Source organism: Phascolarctos cinereus, unplaced genomic scaffold (assembly GCF_003287225.1).
Source record: "Phascolarctos cinereus isolate Bilbo 61053 unplaced genomic scaffold, phaCin_HiC Scaffold_8;HRSCAF=390, whole genome shotgun sequence".
NCBI lineage: Eukaryota > Metazoa > Chordata > Mammalia > Diprotodontia > Phascolarctidae > Phascolarctos > Phascolarctos cinereus.
In genome coordinates this window covers 21,088,142-21,107,020 of record NW_027556291.1, presented here as the reverse complement: position 1 = coordinate 21,107,020, position 18,879 = coordinate 21,088,142, and the positions used below count along the sequence as shown (strand labels likewise).

The 18,879-nt window shown below is 42.1% G+C and overlaps 1 protein-coding gene across 6 annotated transcripts in view; it reads left to right on the top strand.

Moving 5' to 3' along the window:
• Positions 1-18,879, top strand: part of ZNF711 (zinc finger protein 711) — a 127,237-nt gene that overhangs the window by 25,128 nt on the left and 83,230 nt on the right. For 5 of the 6 annotated variants that reach the window (XM_020964504.2, XM_078147940.1, XM_078147939.1 and 2 more), the window contains exons 4-5: positions 4,129-4,317; positions 7,847-7,934. In XM_020964504.2, coding sequence (XP_020820163.1) covers positions 4,169-4,317; positions 7,847-7,934 — 237 coding nt within the window. In that variant the 5' untranslated portion in view covers positions 4,129-4,168. Of the gene's footprint in view, positions 1-4,128; positions 4,318-6,560; positions 7,626-7,846; positions 7,935-18,879 lie in introns of those variants that run through there. The other variant, XM_020964507.2, reaches the window with a different exon arrangement.

Here is an 18,879-nt window from a genome sequence, read left to right as displayed (position 1 = left end):
GACATTCAAAGCTCCTCACAACCTGGCCCTTTTCTGCCTTTCTAGTCTTCATACATACTACTTCCTTCCGTGAACTCTATGGCCTATTCATACTGGTCTCTATCATACACAACATTTCATCCCCCATCTCTGGGCCTTCACACTGGCAGTCACCATACCTGGAATGCATTCCCTCCTCACTTCCACCTTCTGGCTTCCTTCACAACACAACAGAAGTGATTCCTTTTGAAGGAGGCCTTCCCCAGACTCGCAATGGCTAATGCTTTTCCCTCTTTGGCTACTTAGGATAGACCTTGTATGTATCTGTTTGGGTATATATCATCTCCTCCTTGAGAATGTGAGCTTTCATGGGGCAGCTAGGTGGCTCAGTGGATAGAGCGCTGGCCCTGGAGTCAGGAGGACCTGAATTCAAATCTGGTCTCAGACAAGACAACTTGACACTTATTAGCTGTGTGACCCTAGGCAAGTCACTTAACTCCAATTGCCAAAAAAAAAAAAGAGCTTTCTAAGGGTAAGACCCATTTTTAGCTTTCTTTGTATCCCCAGTCTTTAGAACAGTAGCTGGCATATGTACTGAGTGCTTAATCAGTGCTTGCTGATGGATTGATTGGCACTGGCAAGACAGCAGTGGGTATGCACATCCATCAGCAAGCATTTATTAAATGCTTCCTGTGTGCCAAGCACTGAGTATACACCTACAAAGAACAAAGTAGCCCCTATGTTCAAAGAGCTTACAGCCTTGCAGGAAAACAGAAAGTATGTGTGTATGTATCTATGTATACATATCATATATATATATATATATATATATACACAAAATAAATATAAAGAGATAAATACACATAAATATAATGTAAGTAGACTAAAGGGAGGGAGGGCATTAGCAGTTGTGGGGATCGGGAAAGGCAAAGTAAATTATCTCATAATTATTCTTAAATTCTTTAAATTTTCTCATGGCATTGCTTAAAATAAACAAACAAACAAACAAATAAATAAATAAAACAAAGAAGCCATATTGATGTTCGAAACACTGTTTTACCTTAAAGTAAAGACATGGTACAGAAACCAACTTGAAAATTTCTTTCAAGCAGGCCATTTGCTTTTGAAAGTAGCCCAGCCTAAGAGAGACAGGGTCCAAAGTATTCAGGATCAAAGTCGAACTTTAGGCCACAGCACTCCCAAATGAAGGCTGGAACCAGATGACAGTGTAATTGGGAAACATTTAACAAAATCGATAAAAATACAGTGGAAGATAGATAGCGTTACAGTGTGGTTTTCTAAGTCAATATGTGCCCACAGGGATTCTTATGCATGGTTTAGTGGCCCCGTTTCTATTTGACTTTGAAATCACTGTTCTGGACCACTTACCCCATCTACTGACTTACAAGCAGGGTCAACATTTCATAGTAACTAGATAGCAAGAAAAAAAATTGGAAATCTTTTTCTTTAAAATATGATTTCCCATTGGAAAAGCATTTTACATTTTAACACTGACTTGTGAGATGCATCTACCAGGTTTTGGTAAATAATGGAAAATTCCTTCATGCTACTTACCCAGGCTGAATAACAAAGATAATCCTGAAACATATATGTGTGTGTATGTTTTACACGTATGTATTTGTGTGTGTGTGTGTGTGTATTTCCAATAAGAAATCTGTGAGATTGAATAAGAGCTAATTGAAACCTGCACTGACCTCCACAAATGGATCAGGTTTTATGAAGTGTTATTACTGTGCCCTCCTTGGATGCCTCATTGTGGTACAGAGGTGATGCTGGGTGCTCAGAAACTGTGTCTGTGAAGCACAGCCCGAGGGAATTGTGTGTCTGTCTCTTGTCCAAGGACTAGGCCAAGCTAAATCACATAGGCATTGCGATTTGCCCTAGTAGAAGTATGCACATTAGCAAAGTGATCAGTTCTTTAAGAGATGTGTGTGTGTGTGTGTGTGTGTTTTAAATCTGTATCTTGCCAAGTATATAGGTTATTCCTTGGTCTTTGGTGCTGTTAGTATTTCTTCTAGGCCACCCCCATACTACTAGACTAGAACAATATAACAAAGAAATAGTTTAATCACTAAGACTTTGGCTTATTTCTTGCTCATTCCCTTTACCCTGACCCCCACCCTCACTTCCTCACCCCTCTGTAGAGCACAGCAATTCAACCTCCAAAGCCACTTCAGAGAAAAACTGTCCACTGGCCATTCCTGTTGAAGGGGGCATCATTTGCCCACTCACTTCCACTCACCGGGTGCTCCATATCTAAACTCAGAAGGGCTTTGTGCTAGAGGTCAGGAATATGAAGAGAGATAAGACACAGGCCCTAATCTCCTGAAGCTTGTGATCTAAGTGGGGGTGGGGAGTAGGGGTGGGAATGGGCACAAACATGCAAACTATTGCGATATGAGGGGGAAAGAGAGAAGTGCAAACAAGAGGTCCAGGCAAAGGGTTGTTAGGAGAAATTTGAGGAGAGAGGAATTGGGGGAGGGGGAAGGAGGAAGCTTTATGGAGGAGGGAGAATTGAGAAATCAGTGGGGAAAGAAAGGACCTGATTCTAGGCCCACTGAAAATAGTCTGGTTTACCTGGAACACACGTGAAGAGCAGTTTGCAATACAATGAGATTCAGCAAGCAGTTATTAAGCACCTACTGTGTACAAGGTACAGATAATACAGAGACAAATGAAAACCAGACCCTGCCCTCAGCGACATGCTGTATGTACTCTTGGGGGATTTGACATGTAGACAAATAGGTGCATCTGAGAGAATCTGAAGAATGTAGGAGAGCACTAGTGACTTGGGAGACCGGAATGATTTCCTGGAACAGGTGGCTGCATGTGCTGAGCCCTGAAGGAAGTTAGAGTCTAAGAAATTGAGGTAAGGAGGCAGAGTATTCTAAACACTTAGGGACAGAGGCCTAGAGGCAGAGGAGAAAAAGCCAAATTCTGGGAATATCCAGTGTGAAAGGAGAACTAATGTGAAATAAGTCTGAAAAAAGAGGTGGGAGCCAGATTTGCTGAAGGCCAGGAAGAACTGGTGCTTTTATCCTAAAGGCAATAGAGGTGAGGCACTGGCTCTTTTTGAGCCAGGGAGTATGACATGGTCAGACTTGTTTAAGACGATTTTGGCAGCTGTGGGGATGATGAACGGGAGAGGGAAGCCTGCAGGCACTGAGACTCATTACAAAGCTACTGCAGTACTCCAGGTGAAAGATGATAAGGGGCAACTTGAGTGACCATTGTGAAGAACCTGGGGGCCACTTTCTAGGATAAACAGTAGAAAGCCACTTAGGGTTTTGAGTCAAGTAGTGATAGCCATAAATCCATGGGCTTCCCTGTGTGGGCCCATTAGGCTCCAGCCTCCATTCTGTGAGTCAGAGACTTTGGCTGAGATTACTAAAGAATGTTCAAGGCTCATTCAAAATACTAGGAATGCACATGGGCCACTTAGTCCTATAAAATGTTTTCCTTCTAGGCTGGGGTGTGGGGTGGGAAGAGGAACCAGAGAGAGGAGGAGAAGAAGGGGGAGGGCAAGGAGGAGAATGGGGAGGGCAAGGAGGAAGAGGAGGAGAGGGAGGAGAAGGAGGAAGAAGAGGAGGAGGAGGAGGAGGAGGAGAATGTGAAACCTTGAGAGATATGGGGGCAAACAGGTTCTGCTGCCAGCTTCCCTATTTCTACCTTTCCATGCCCCTCCCTCTGCATCCCGTGTGGGCCCCAGAGTCAGTTGCTGGCCATCTTTTCTCAGTGAGAGAGGAGAGTGTGCGGACCCAGAAGTTTCAGGGTAGTCCAGGCCCAGCTGGCTTCTTCCTTCTCTCGGCATTCTTTGTAAGAAAACAGACAAGGGGAAGGGGTGCCTGTGAGTGGCAGAGTTGGGGGAGAGGGGGTGATGGCTTCCATTTTCCACCACTGGCACCATTCCCTGGCTGCTGGTTAGAGAAACCTGGGAGGCAATTATGGAGCTGCCTCAATGTGTGGGCTTTCTGGAAAGTGTGACAACACCCATCTCTTGAGGACCATAAAGTGAAACATCATAAACTTGGAGAAACAATGCAGTGTTTGATTGAGCTAGGGATGAAAATGTCTCTTTTCCCTTTACCTAATTAATGAGTCATTTCTATTTCTATTTCCTATCTCTAGATGCCCAAATTTCATAGGTCAATGGGGCAATTACTGGTACATGGGTGCCAAATGTGAGCAACTCTGGAATACTCTCGACCTGATTTTAATAGCAGTGCTTCCTGGAATAGGGCTGGCTGTAATAGTTGGTGTCACAATGCAGGCCATCCACTACTGTCAAAAGAGATCAAAGCAGAATACTTGTGAAAGGTAAGATATTTCCAAATTTCTCTCAAAATGATGGCTAGCACGTGCCTCAGGAACTAATAAGTGTGATGACAATAATAATAATGAGATGATTTTTCCATCTCTTCAGATGCTTGATCTGTTTGCATGCTCATCCAAATGGAAACTAGCTTGAAGGGCCATGTGTACCAGGTTTGGGTGGAATGAAATGCAGAGAGCCTCTTCCCAGAGCACCAATCTATTTCGGTCAGCCATGGCATTGGGTACCTGAAGCATGATCCCCTTCTCTACCCACCTCTAGCCACCTTGCTAGGCTGGCCTACATAGGGTAATATAAAGAACCCACAGGTAAGGGTGAGGAGGCCTGAGCTCTAGCCCAAGTTTCATGTCTCACTTAGCCACATTACCTTACCCTGGTCACTCAACCCCTCTCTCACTTTGGCTTGTTCATCTATAAAATGGTGATGGAGATGATGATGATGATGATGATGATGGTGACAGTGATGGTGATAGCTCACATTTCCATAGTATTTTAAGGTTTGTAAAGTACTTTATACACATTACCTTATTTAATCCTCCTCACAGCAGCCCTGTGAAGTAGGTCCTGTTAACATTTTACATTTGAGGGAACTGAGGTTTAGAGAGGTTAAGTGACTTAGCCATGGTCACAGAGCTCCTAAGTGTCCAAGGTAAGATTCAAACCCAGGCCCTCCTGGCTCCAGGCCCAGCTGTCCTGCCTACTTCCTTCACAGGGCTGTCATGAAAATCAAGTGATATGAAGTATGTGGGAATGCTCTATGATCATAAGATGGTATATATAGAAATAGATGTTATTATAACTCAACTCCAGGTACTTATAATGACTAAACTAGGCCCTTCTTGGTAGAGGTTGGGTGGGACTGGGAGCAGGGGAGAGGCAGACTGTGGCTATGTATATACTGTAAGACTCAGTCGATGTGCTGGTTAGTTTTGCTGACCTGTTTTTTTTGTGCCTCGGTACAAGAGATAACTTGCTAGATAGGGAGAGGGAGAGAGGTATATTTGGAAAAGAAGGTCATGTAGAAACAAAATGTATCAGTAAAAATTTAAAATTTAAAAAACATGCAATAAGTATGCAGCAGAAGCCAGCCACAACAGAGAATCAAAGTGAGAGAGGAGACTGCAATGGTGGTGTCAGCGGGGACATCTTCCACTTTGCAGTACCCCTGAGCAAAAGAGTGATCGTTTCAGTAGAGTAAAATCTTATCTATTTGGTATCAATTCGTTAAATTTCAAATCTCTTTTGAGGGGTCATACCCCACTAAATGAGATATGGCTTTCCTTATCCTGACATATGGATCATTTGAAATGTGGAATTCCATGACACCCCCACTACCATATGTGATCTGTTAAATTGAATTAAAATTTTCTTAATTTTACAAAATGAAATTTTAGATATTTTGCAAAATCATGACTGTGACTCATTACTCCCAATATCCCTACTTCCCTTCAAGCCCTGTTATAGTTTAAAAAAAATCATTGCATTAGGCATCAGTAGCCCTGGATTCCACTTTTAAATCTTCTACTTAAACATTTGAAATAGAACCACATTTCTGGTGTCAGGTAGACCAGGTTCAATCTTGGGGGTTCCTCATGAATCAAGTCACCTACAGTACTTAGTACCAAGGACTGTACAAAATACTATAATTAAGTAACTCCAAAGCTCAGGCCCCCACTCAGGGTATTTACTCCCTAAGAACATCAGAATCTGACTCATGTCTTGATCCTCTCCCAAAAAGTAAAGGGCCTTCATTTCCCATGCAAGCAGTCAGGTTAACAAAACATTGAATATAGAACAGGTTTTATTTAATATGTATTTAATACAAGAAAGGACTTGTACCTGAGTCTTTCAGTAGTCCAGACAACTATTATACCCTAGCAGTTTCACCTTCTTTGGTGACTTCTACAGTCTATATGACTCCAAATTCCAGTGAAGGGACAGGTTCTGATTGCTCCTTCAGCTCCACTTCTCCTGAGAGGCTGTGCTAGTCTCTCTCCCCACAGAGCCTGGGCCCTCCTAGCTCTACGCCTCACTTCCTGATGGTGGATCTGTTTCTACTGCTTTATTTGCATCTCTTCCTATGGTCAGTTTTACCTGTCACCTCTAAAAGGCCTAACCCAGGGGTGGGGAACCTGCAGCCTCCAGGCCATATGTAGCCCTCTAGGTCCTCAAGTGCGGCCCTTTGACTGAATCCAAACTTCAGTTGGGTTAGAGGTTTGGATTCAGTCAAAGGGCTGCACGTGAGGACATAGAGGGCCACACATGGCCTTGAGGCCAAAGGTTCCCCACTCCTGGCCTAGCCCAAAGACCATTTTAAGACTTCATCATCAGTGAGCCAACCCATTGAATCTCATTGCTGCTACAATCCTGTAGCTGTCAACTTTATTGATACCAGAACAGAGGGTCCTAAGTACTAGTAACAGACAAGGCTGCACTCTGTTAAAGAATTTACCTCCTTCATTGAATTTTACATATCATTCAGGAGACATTAGAGGAGTGTGTATCTCACTCTTCTGGGGCATGACTGGGTACCTGCTACCTAGGCATTGGATCTATGATCCTCAATGGATTACTCTTTTTCACTAGTCTATTTCCTCCTCTGTAACATGACTATAACAATACTTAGTCATGAAGATCTAATAAGATAACAGATGCAAAAGTACTTTGGAGAGCAAGTTTTTTTTTAAACATAATTATTTATTTATTCATTTTTAGTTTTCACCATTCACTTCCATAAGATTTTGAGTTCTAAATTTTCTCCCCCTTCTCCCCTCTCACCTCCCTAAGATGGCATGCAATCCGATATAGGCTCTATATACACATTCATATTAAACATATTTTCACATTAGTCGTGTTGTAAAGAAGAATTAGAACCAATGGGAGGAACCACAAGAAAGAAGAAACAAAAAAAAAGAGAGAGAGAGCAAATAGTGTGTTTTGATATGCATTCAGACTCCATTGTTCTCTCTTTGGATGTGGATAGCATTTTCCATCATGAGTCTTTTGAAATTGGCTTAGATCCTTATTGCTGAGAAGACTTAAGTCTGTCAAAGTTGGTCATCACACAATGTTGCTGTTACTGTGTACAACATTCTCCTGGTTGCACTCACTTCACTCAGCATCAGTTCATGTGACTCTTTTGGGTTTTTCAGAAGTCTGCCTGCTCATCATTTCTTATGGAACAATAGCATTCCATTATATTCATATACCAAGAAAAAGGTCCATACAAATATATTAATCACAGTCTGTCTATCCTTATGTTGAAGCAGTGAACTGATCTATCTTGCTCCAGGTAAGATGAAATATGGATTACTAGGAACCCCTGAATTTTGCCCTTAACCACTATTACAATATATACTTCCTCTTTGCACATTGTTTATAGGAGAGTCTTAAAAATGTGAAAATTCACTTTTGACCATTCACCACTGGGTTCATCAAAAAAGTGATTTGTAAGCCACAAGCAAACATGGTACTCTAATTTTGTTTTCATGTTGTTGTTTTTTTCTGTGCCAGCCAAGAGGAGGCTGCACCAAGACTCCAACCTCAGCAGAATGCTGCTTATGTTCTCGATGCGGCACCTCCTAAACATCTGCCCTTTCAGGTAAACACGAAACAATGCAACTCATTTGTCTGATAAACTTGAGGTCTACACGTGGTGCCAAACCTAGGAAAACTTTCAATTAGAAACTCAAGGGAGATTCATAAAATTAGTGAACTAGCTAGAGACAGACAGCTTCCGGGGTGAATTCCACAAGTGCCCCAAAGACAATATGCCCTGGCTAGTACATTTTCAGTAGTGACTTTGATACATGATAGCTGCTTAGGAACTGGGCTGTGTCTGAGCCAAGTTCTGCTTTTTCATGCAGATTGACTTATAATATTTTTCAGAAGCTTGCAGCAAGCCATTGCTCTTTCAGAAATTGTTGGTACTAATCTCTTAAAATTTGCTAGCAATCAGATTGGAGTGGGCGGAGGTGAGACCCACATCTTGGCTTCCTTTTTACATTTAGCTTGTGGTTTTCCAAGTTGGCCCATCTTAGCCATAAATTCAGTGTTTCTCTGGGAGCAAGCTATGCAATAATGTTTTGTTTTCTGTTGAGGAATTCATCACTGCCCTTTTTCCCTTAAAAAATTGTTGTGTTCTGTATTTCAGGCTTATGTGGTTTTGCTGTTTCCATAGGACATAACACTCTTGTATCAGTTTCAACTGGTAAATTCTCCAAAGTAGGCAGGCCAAAAAAAACCTCATGTGCTAGTGAGAGGCCCAAGTGATGGAAAAATTCTAAAAATCATATAAATGAATCCTGGAGTGGCTTAACCTCATGAAAAAGGAGCCAACTATTTAGAAACAGCTGCTGAGAATGAGCAGGAACCTTGGGTTTTTTTTTTTTAATTTGGCAGCGATGATCAAAGGTTATAAATCTGTTGAATTATATTTTCAGACATAATTCACCAGGACTGGGATGAGAGAATGTATAAAACTGTCTTCATTTCCCAAAAACAGAGCAGTATTATTTTCTCTATAATGTATAAGCCATTTCAGTTCTTTTCAATAAGCATTTATTAAGTGCCTACTATGGCTCAGAGGAAAGCGTGTGTGAATGAATGCACAAAGGCAGGAAATAGATGTCTAGGGAACAGTTAGGAGTCCAGTTTGCCTGGAAAAGAGAGTGAATGATGGAGAATAATGAGAACTCTGGCTGGAAAGGTAGGTGGCTGCCAGCTTGTGGAGGATCTCAAACGCTAGGAGGACGAGTTTGTACTTTATCCTAGTAATAATAGTGAGTAACTGGAAGTTTCTAATCAGTAGAGTGTCATGCTCAGACCAAGTGCTTTCTTTGGACAACTTTGTGCAGAATAGACTGGAGAGGAAAGAAAGTAGAAGCATAAAAAACAATTAGGAGGCCATTGTAGTAGCCTAGTTAAGAGTTGCTGAGGGCTTCGAATAGAATGGTGGTCCTGGCTGTGAGTAGAGAGGAGGGGCTGGATCTGTGGGAGGTATGAGGGTAAAATCCAGAGTCAATATGAGGGAGAGAAGAGAGAAGGAGAACACAAGCTAAGGAAGGAAGGAGGCCAGGGAATTGGGAGGAGGAGTGGGTTTAGGAGGGAAGACGAGAATTTCTGTCTTGGACGTGTTGAGTTTGATCCATAGGACATGATGTTGAGCAGGCAATTGGTAGTGGAGGGCTAGATATAAACTCCTAAAGGGAGTTGAGGACCGTTAGGTGCTGCTAGGAGCACTTAGCTGTATCTGAGTAGAGATCACTGACTCCATGGGAACGGATGAGGTAACCTGGGGAGGGAACACTGAGAGGGAACAGAAGAGGGTCAAGGACAAAGTCTAGGCAAAACCACCTGCTTCAGGGGCGGGAGGTACATAAAGGATGAAAAGCAATAGCAGAGGATTTCTGAGTACAGTCCAAACCACATTGATAAACTAGTTATCCAGTTTGAATTAAAAGCTCATTTGTTTCTAATAAGAGAAAATCTCTATAGAACTCACAGTTTGGGGCTATGACATTCATTGTCACAGGAATCTCATTTTGCATTATTTAACTCCAGCTCTTCTCTGAACATCTTCCCTTCAGAGCTGTTATTGGACAATACCAAGTGACTGAAAGAGTAATATCTATTTACATCATTCAAGCGTTTAAATGTTGAGGGTATCTTCCTATTCCAACTCGTATCCAAACTACTCCCCGGTAAGATGATGTTTTCTTGTCAGATTCCTCAAGTTTGTTTGAGGTCAAAAGAAGCTCACGTTCAGGAACCTGTGGTTGGAGAAGGTCACTTAAGAAAATGGAAAGGGCAAAGACTCCAGAAGAAAGCCATGGGCCCAGCATTAAGCTATTAGCGGCAAACATTATTGTATGGCTATTGTCTCAAGATTTTCTCATTTTTAACCTCTGTCTTCAGAATGGGGCAAACCATTTCTCCATTACTATGTAAACAGTGGTGGTAAGGATTTGTTTTCAAGTATTTATAGTGGACCATTTTCTTTATTCCAGTCAACTTGGCTTGCAACAGGGAAAACTTCAGTTTACTTTATGGAAAACATGGGATTTAGAGCTGGGGAGGACCTTAGAGACCACCCCCTCATTTCATGGATGAGGAAAATGAGGCCCAGAAAAGTGAGGTATCTTTGACCATGGTCACATGGGTAGTAAGCAGCAGAAATAGGATTCAAATTCATATCCTCCAATTCCAAATCCAGTTCTCTTTCTACTACATTGATACGATAAAACATTCATATTCATGTGCACCGATGTGTGCACAGGCACACACACACACACACACACACACACACACACTCATCGATTCATTCATCTAACAAACATTAAGTAACTACTGCATGCAGAATACATAGACACACAAGCTTTCTTTCTAGATTTTAGGGTCTTTATCTGGCTGTCCAGTATTTTCAATACTGCTTCAGTGATGAGGAAATTAGCAATTTCCCTCCTTTGAGGGAGGAAAGAATTATCTGTAGGGGCATAGTGATAGAAGTGTTATAAAGGATTATAAGGAAGAAGTAGCCATGCTAATGGGGGTGGGAGGTGGGGAAGAAGGAAGAGACAAAGGAGGGAGGGCATTGCTATTGCTATGGCTATGCCCAGTGAGATTGTACAGCCTCACAGTGGGGGGGATATGCCCCACATTGTACATGTTTTCTCCAAATAACTTGGCAAAAATGAATACTGGGATGTTGAAGGGGGCGGTTCATCCTTCAGGTTGGGGTTTGAGTAGATGACCTTTGAGATATGGTTCCTTCCAATTCTAAGAGTCTATGATTCTCTCTGCTGGGCTACATTATCACCATCACCATTTATACTTTTCAAAGCACTTTAAAATACAATAATTCAAACAAATCACAAGCCTTAGAGGAAGATAGATCAGTATTATCCTTATATTATGGATGAGAAAAGTGAGTCACAAAGAGGTCAAGTGATTTTTAGAGTAACACTGGAAGTTAGTGGAGGACTCAGGACTAGAATTAAAATCTCCTGGATTTTAGGTCAAGGTCTTAGCAACAGAGGAGGAGGAATCACTTTACTGGATAAGATTGCCTTTTTGTATTTCTTAGAATGGCAATTACTACATAATAGCAAGCAGACCACATTTCGTTACTTAATAGTGTTTATCACTCCTCTTAGATATTCCTCCTCTCTGGGTTTTCATGACATAGCTGTCTCCTGGTTCTCTTCCTACCTATCATACCCATCCTTCTCTGTCTCTTTCAGTGAATCATCATCTATGTCACGCCCCCTGAATGAGGGGGAATGGTTCCTGAGGCTCTGGCCCTCTGAACTCATAAGCTCCCATGTGTTTAATTATCATCTCTATGAAGGTGACTTCCAGACCTTTCCACACCTGGCAGATATAAGTGCTTAATATATGTTTGTTGATTAATTAACTGAGTTTATTGGAGTAAGGGATAGTTAGTTTTTCAGTATATCGACTAAGAACATGAAAAGCCAAGAAGACCACTATGATATATTATCATAGAATGTTAGCACTAGAAGGGAGTAGTTCAGCCCTATCATTTTACACATGAGGCAACTGAGATCCCCAAAAGTAAAGTGACTTTTCCAAGGTCACAGAACTATTGGCAGAACTGAGACTAGATCCTACCAGACTATGTGACAAAAAATAGTTCCACTTTCATATTTCCCAGCTTCTTTTGTCTTTCACTCTTAATTTATTCTCTTTGTGCTGATTTCCCTCAAAGTTACCATTTAACTCTTTAGAAATTTATATTTTAGTGAACAGCATATCTCATGATATGCCTCTCACCTGAGAGAAATTTAGTGGGAACTTGATTAGAATTATTCTTATCAGCAGAGGGCAGTGTCTCACCTTCCTTGTGTCCTTGAAAGCCTCTCTTTACCATAGTTTACAAGGTCTTTTTTTTTCTTCAAAAAGACACCTTTGTGAAAAGAGAGAAAGCCTGCTCTTTCCTTGAACTATATGGCCAGTATCACTTGCTGTCCAGTTATTTGGAGAAAAATGTAACAGATACCTGGGTCACTGGGAAGATAGTTCAGCAGTGAGAATCACTCAATCAAGAAGAATATCTGGAGCTCCTGCTGTGCAGACATCTCTGTGCTACCCTGTGAGGGTAACAAAAGGCAATGAGCCGGGGCCCTTAAGCCTGGGCAGTTGGCAATCTAGTTGGGCCAATATGAGCAACACAGCTCAAACAATAATAGCAAGAGATAGGAGCACCGAGGAATTGTGTTCAGTTGGGTGGTCTTAGGTCAAGACTTGGCATTCAGTAGCGTAGGGGTTCAGAAGAAAGCCGAGCCAATGAGGAGCTAACTTCATGGCAAAGTTGAAATTTGAGCTGGACCATGGAGGGGCAAAAGGATTTGGGCAAGGGAAGGGAAAGGTTACTCCGTGAATCATTAAATCACGGAATGTTAGAACTGAAAGAGACTTCGGAGATCAATTAGTCCGTTCCGTTTCAGAGAGGAAACTTTAGCCAAGAGAGGGGAAGTCATTTGGCTAAGACCAGGAGGTTTTTTCAAGTGTGGTGAACTTTGACCCTTGAACGCAGGCAATCTCATTCCTAGGCATCTACCTAAAGGAAGTGAAAGATGAAAAGAAAGCTCTCATCTATACCACAATTTTGATAGCAGCCTTTCCTGTGGTAACAAAAACAATGAAAGCAAACTGGGTGCCTGTCATAATTCATAAACATTTATTAAGTACCTGCTGTGTGCCAGGCACTTTACTACATAAAAAGACTTTGGATAAATAGACAAAAGTGAAACAGTCCCTTGTCTTCTAGGAATGGCTAAACAAACTGGTATAAGTAATAATAATAATAACAATAACAATGATGACAACCACTAACACTTCGAGGTTTCCAAAGCTGTTTACCAATATTATCTCATTTGATCCTTATGACAACCCTGGGAAATAGGTGCTGTTATTAGCCTCATTTTACAATTGAGGAAACTGAGGCAGATAGCAGTGAAGTGACTTGCCCAGGGTCACATAGGTAGTAAGGGTCTGAGGCTGGATTTGAACTCAAGTCTAACTGACTCTATCCACTGTACCACTTAGCTGCCTTGAAGGTAATGGAACATCAAGGTACAGTACAGAATGACAAATAAGAGGAATTCTGAGAAATGGAGAGATTTGTATGAACAGATGCAAAGTGACTGCAGAGAAGTCATCAGAACGATGCCCACAATGACTACATTTCATTTCCTTTTGTAACATGTTGGCCATATTTGACAGCGGCAGTTCTGTAGCCCTCTGAAGGCAATTGGGTACTTCACTGCTCAGATCTCTGATTTGTTTCATGGATGTCTTCTTTTCATTGTGATTATCACATCAATTATTTTTGTCCCTCACTTTGCATAAAGTCATGCAAGTCTTTACAGGTTTTGTGAATTCTTCAGATTAGTAACTTTCTACAGTGTAATAGGGACATTGGACATGACGATTTGTTCAGCCATTCCCCGATGAATGGGCATCCCTTTTGTGTTCAGTTGTCTTGCTAACCCAAAAAGTGCTGCTATAAATATTTTGTGGATGAAACCTTTCTTTCTTTTGTCCTCCTTGGGGTGTATGCCCCATATGGATCAAAGGGCATATGGCCTCTTTAGCATGGCTCCAAATTGTTTTCCAGAAGGGCTGTACCAATTCATAACTGTGCCAACAATGCATGAGTATGCCTCTCTTCCCACAGCCCCTCCAACATATACCATTTATTGATTCTTGCCAGTGAGATGGACGCAAGGTAAAGCCTCAGAGTTGTTTTAATTTATACTTATCGTTAGTGATTTCTCCTTTTATTTTGACATTCTTAGCTAATTTTGTAAAGTGCTTTGCAAACCTTAAAGTACTTCATAAGTGCCAGCTATTTTTATTGCTAAAAATAATAACTTTTTAAAACTTTTTTAAAATAATAATTTTTAGTGCTAAAATAATAACTTTCAAGCATTGGGTAGGAGATGAGTAAACCTGGGGTCTAATGTTGCCACTAGCTGTATTACTTTAAGTAAGTCATTAATTCCTCTGGGTCTGAATTTTCACTGTAAAATGAGGAGTTAGATTGTATGACAAACAAATCAAAAACATTTATTAGGCATCTACTGTGTGCCAGACATTATGCCAGAAGGTCCCTTCTAGTCCTAACAATGAATGGTTTTATAATGGTTTTTAAGCCTTTTTAAAAAATAATTTGTCCTTCAGAAGCAACAAGTTGGGCACACATCGGAACAACCTGTTCCCCCATGACCTTCTGCCATCCGGTCCTTCAGGTGGGTGTGAGAAAGCTCCCAGGATGAGTCCTACTTCCCAGTTCCTCAGGGCCCCCTCTGTGGGTTGTCTTTCCCACACTGCACTGCCAAGTACAAGTAAGCTGACTGCACTTACTAACAGACTCATTCTGGGAGCCCAAGCCCTTCAGAGGGGGATGGTCTCAGAAGTAGCCCCCAGAGGTCCAAGAAACTTGACCCATTCTCACTGGCCCTGGGTGGGAAAAGAGAGGAAGGGCAGAATTTGGGTAATTCCTCTCTCTGGCTGAAGAAGAGAGGAGAGAGGCACAGTAAAACTGAGGAGCAGCCAGCGAGTGGGGCAGAATTCCTGCACATGTATCCAGGGTGCAGGGCATACCCCAGCAAGGCACTAGAGGCTCAGGTCCTACAGCCTGGCCCCCCCTCAAGGAAGCTTGTACTTAATGAGCCTCGTACACAGATTCCCCCCAATCTTTGCATCTAAGCCTCCTCAGTTGAGAGTGGGGAATTTCCCTTTCTAGAAGTTCTCATCCCTCCAAGATGATTAGTTCTCATCCTATATGAATAAAGGAAAGGGGTCTAGAAACACTGAATTACCCCTCCAGAAACCCCACCCCCCTACCCAAATGTACACAGCAGTAACCGAGTACTTAGACAAGTAACTAATGCATAAGGAATATGGGAAGGATTGGCTTAACATTCCACTTGGCTCACCCTCTAAGACGTTTGCCCAAACAGTTTCAGTAAAAAATCCATGATGTTCTCTTTTTTTCTTTTTTTAGCAATAAAGTATTTTTTAGTTAAGGTATATATACTTTTCCCCCCCATGTTGTGAAAAACTAAGTATATTTCCCTTCATCCTATCCTACCCCCCTCCATTTATTCTATTCTCTCCTTTGACCCTATCCCTCCTTAGAAGTATTTGCTTCTGATTACCCCCTCCCCCAATCTGCCCTCCCCTCTATCATCCCCCTGCTCTCTTGTCCTCTTCTTCCCTATTTTCCTATAGGGTAAGATAGATTTCCATACCCAATTGAGTGTGTGTGGTATTCTCTCCTTAAGTCAAATCCGATGAGAATAAGATTCCCTCATTCCCTCTCACCTTCCCCCATTTCCCCTCCACTGTAAAAGACTTTTCTTGTCTGTTTTATGTGAGATAATTTACCCTATTCTACCTCTCCCTTTCTCCTTCTCTAGTATAATCCTCTCTCACCTTCATCTTCAACTCACCCTGTGCCCTCTATCTATACATACATATAATTTTTTTCCCTCCAGATGCTCTCTTTTTTCATGAGGAGGCTCTAGCATGAAACAATGAGTTCTTGCTTGCTTCTAGCTAGGGAACCTTAGCTGTACTAGGTTCCCCCAGTCTTACTTCTTCTTTGCCTTCCATCTCTGGAAAGGCCTAGCAGATCGGCCTCACAGTGACTTTCAGAAAGAGCTTGTTGGACCAGGGTGGGCTCATATTTCTTTTGTGTTTCTGACTTTAGGGGCAGCAGCACTAGCATACTGGCAGCATCTTCACAGGCTGGTTGACTTGACTCAGGTTCATTTCTTGGGTTGTAACCAATAGCTTGGTTCCTGTTTTTCTATACATTTTCTTTTGGTCCTGTGATTTCATTGGTGCAGAGAACACCCAGTGGGGACTCTCTTTAACTAATATAGATTAGTACCAATTCTGCAATTTAGCAATCTTAGAGAGTTCATCGTGAGCACTGAGAGGTCAAGTGACTGGCCAGTATGGCATGGGGAGGTGGGGGTGGAAGGAGGGAGGGGAAGGGGAGGCTCCCAGAACTCTTCATGCTTAGGCTAGCTCATTAAACAATTGACCACCTTGACTTTCTTCTTCTTAATAAGGTTCAGATTGTTTCTTAATTACAGACTTTGAACTTGCCCACATTGAAGCTTATCAGCCCCTTTGGAGATTGTCCTGCATTTTATCGCTCTGACTTTCATATTTCATTATGGGAAGAATTGGCATAGCACTAACAGAGACTTAGAAATCCAGTAGGTCAACTCTCATTTTAAAGCGCAAGAAAGGGAGGCCCAAAGTCAAGTAGTTAACGAGTAGCAAAGCCAAGGCCCTGTCTTGTGACTCAGGCCAGTGAAGATTTCACTTTTTACTTGTGTACTCACCATTGATTGTCTAGATCATTACTGAACACATATTCGGTTAGACTGGCCCTAGTATATCGCCCCTATGAATTCCATGCTTTGTATTTCTTCACTGAAAGAAGGGTCTAATGGGGCAGCTACGTGGCGCAGTAGATAGAGCATCCATCCTGAAGTCAGGAGAACCTGAGTTCAAATCCAGCCTCAGACAAAACACTTGATACTTACTAGCTGTGTGACCCTGGGCAAGTCACTTAACCCCAATTGCCCCCCCCAAAAAAAAGGGAAAAGAAAAAAAAAAGAAGGGCCTGTTTATCCCATTTCTGTCTCTAAACCAGTTCCCTGTCCATGACAAGACTGTCTTCCCAGTCCCATGGTCATCAGTTTTTAACAGCTTTTGGTATAGAACCTTGCATAGCGCATGGTCTTTCTGTTGTCAAATAGCTTTACATGTATTGTATATTGTCTCCATGATTAGAAGGTAAGCTCTTTGAGGGTAGGGGCTGCTTTTTTTTTTCTTTGTGTCCTTAAGGCTTAGCCCAGTGCCTCAAACATACTAAGCACTTAATAAATGCCTGTTGATTGACTGATTGATAGTAGAAAAGGATAAGATATTGACACAAATTTAATAATCAAGCATTTATTGAGTATCTACCAAGTATGAAGCCTGGTAATATGTGTTCTACCTACCTCACAGGGTTGTTGTGAGGTACCCAAGTCATAGGAACACAGACCAAAAATAACACCGATTTGTTCCTCTGGAAGCTTAGACTCAGGTACCAGATAGCAAGTGCCAGAAGGGTGATACTACATGCCACAAGAGGAATTCAAGGGAGGGAGTGATCAGAGAAGGATTGTAGGAAGAGGTGGCATCTGAGCTCAGCTGAGTAGAATTCCAATGAGTAGGGCCTGGTGGGGGGAGTATCGTAGTCAAGTGAATAACAAGAGAAACAGGTACGAGAGGTAGCTAAAAGTAAGCAGCTCCCATCGTTCTGGTATTTCAAGGTCTGTAAAACATTTCCCTTCCCCTTGGGAAGGTGGGAGGGTAGGGATATGACCTACCACATTTTATAGATGAGAAAGCTACGTTTCTGTGAAGTTAAAGGTAGCATCCATGAACACATAACCAGAAAGTTTCCAAAGTAGAAGTTGAAACAGTTTCTCCAGACTCCAGGACCAGCATTCCTTCCTCTACGCCATGTTGAGTAGTCTCATTTGGCAGGACTACAAGTAAAGGACAAGCTGAAGATTAAGTCTGGTGAGCAGCAGGCTACTGCCAGATTATGCAGCCCCACCATGTGGTAAGTACCTATTTTGTTTAGGGAATAAGAGAGGAACATGGAAGGCTCTTCCCCAGGATGGGTAATATGACTAAAGAGATGTTGGACTAGACACTGAGGTACACGTACAGATTTGGTGGTTATCCATATAGAGAGATGATAAATGAAGCCATAGGAATCAGTGAGCCCCAAGGGAGAGAATGTAGCCAGAAGAGGACTAAGGACAAGAGCTTGGGGAGCCCCCACATTTTGAGGGGTAGGAGGAATGAGGAGACCTGCAAAGGAGGAAGGGAGGTAGAAAGATTATGGGAGCCAGAGAAAGTAAGACTTTCAAAGATGAAGTTTTCCATATCTACCAATGTTGCAGTGTTTGGTGAGGATTTAATGGGCCAACCACGATTTCTATATTTCTTTTCCCTTTTTTTTTTTAAGGGGGAGGGGGTAATGTGGAGAGAAGATGGTTGTTATTTCATCCACGTTGGGAAAAACTACCTGGTATGGAAACTCTTTGCACCGATGTAGATTTGTAAGCTGTCCCTTAGGGTATTAGTCTTGTCTGGGGATACAGAGAGGTAAAGTGCCTTGTCCATATAGCCAGCCTGCTAGTATGTGGTGAGGCAGAATTTGAACCTGGTTCTAAGGCTGGAACTCAATCCATTATGCCCTTCTGCCTCTCATTTCTATTTTCCTTAACAATGTTAATTGGATCCCCTTTTGAATAATCTAAAAAGGCTTCTATCCAGTTGTTTTCGGCTTTCTCCCATTCCTAGGATGGAGACTGAATCTGTGTGTGATTACCCAAGTTCACGTTGCTAGCATACATCAGAGGCAGCATTGAACCCAGGTGTCTGAGGCTTAGGCCATTCTGTCTCTCCTTCCCTCCCCTTCATAGTCTGTGTAATCT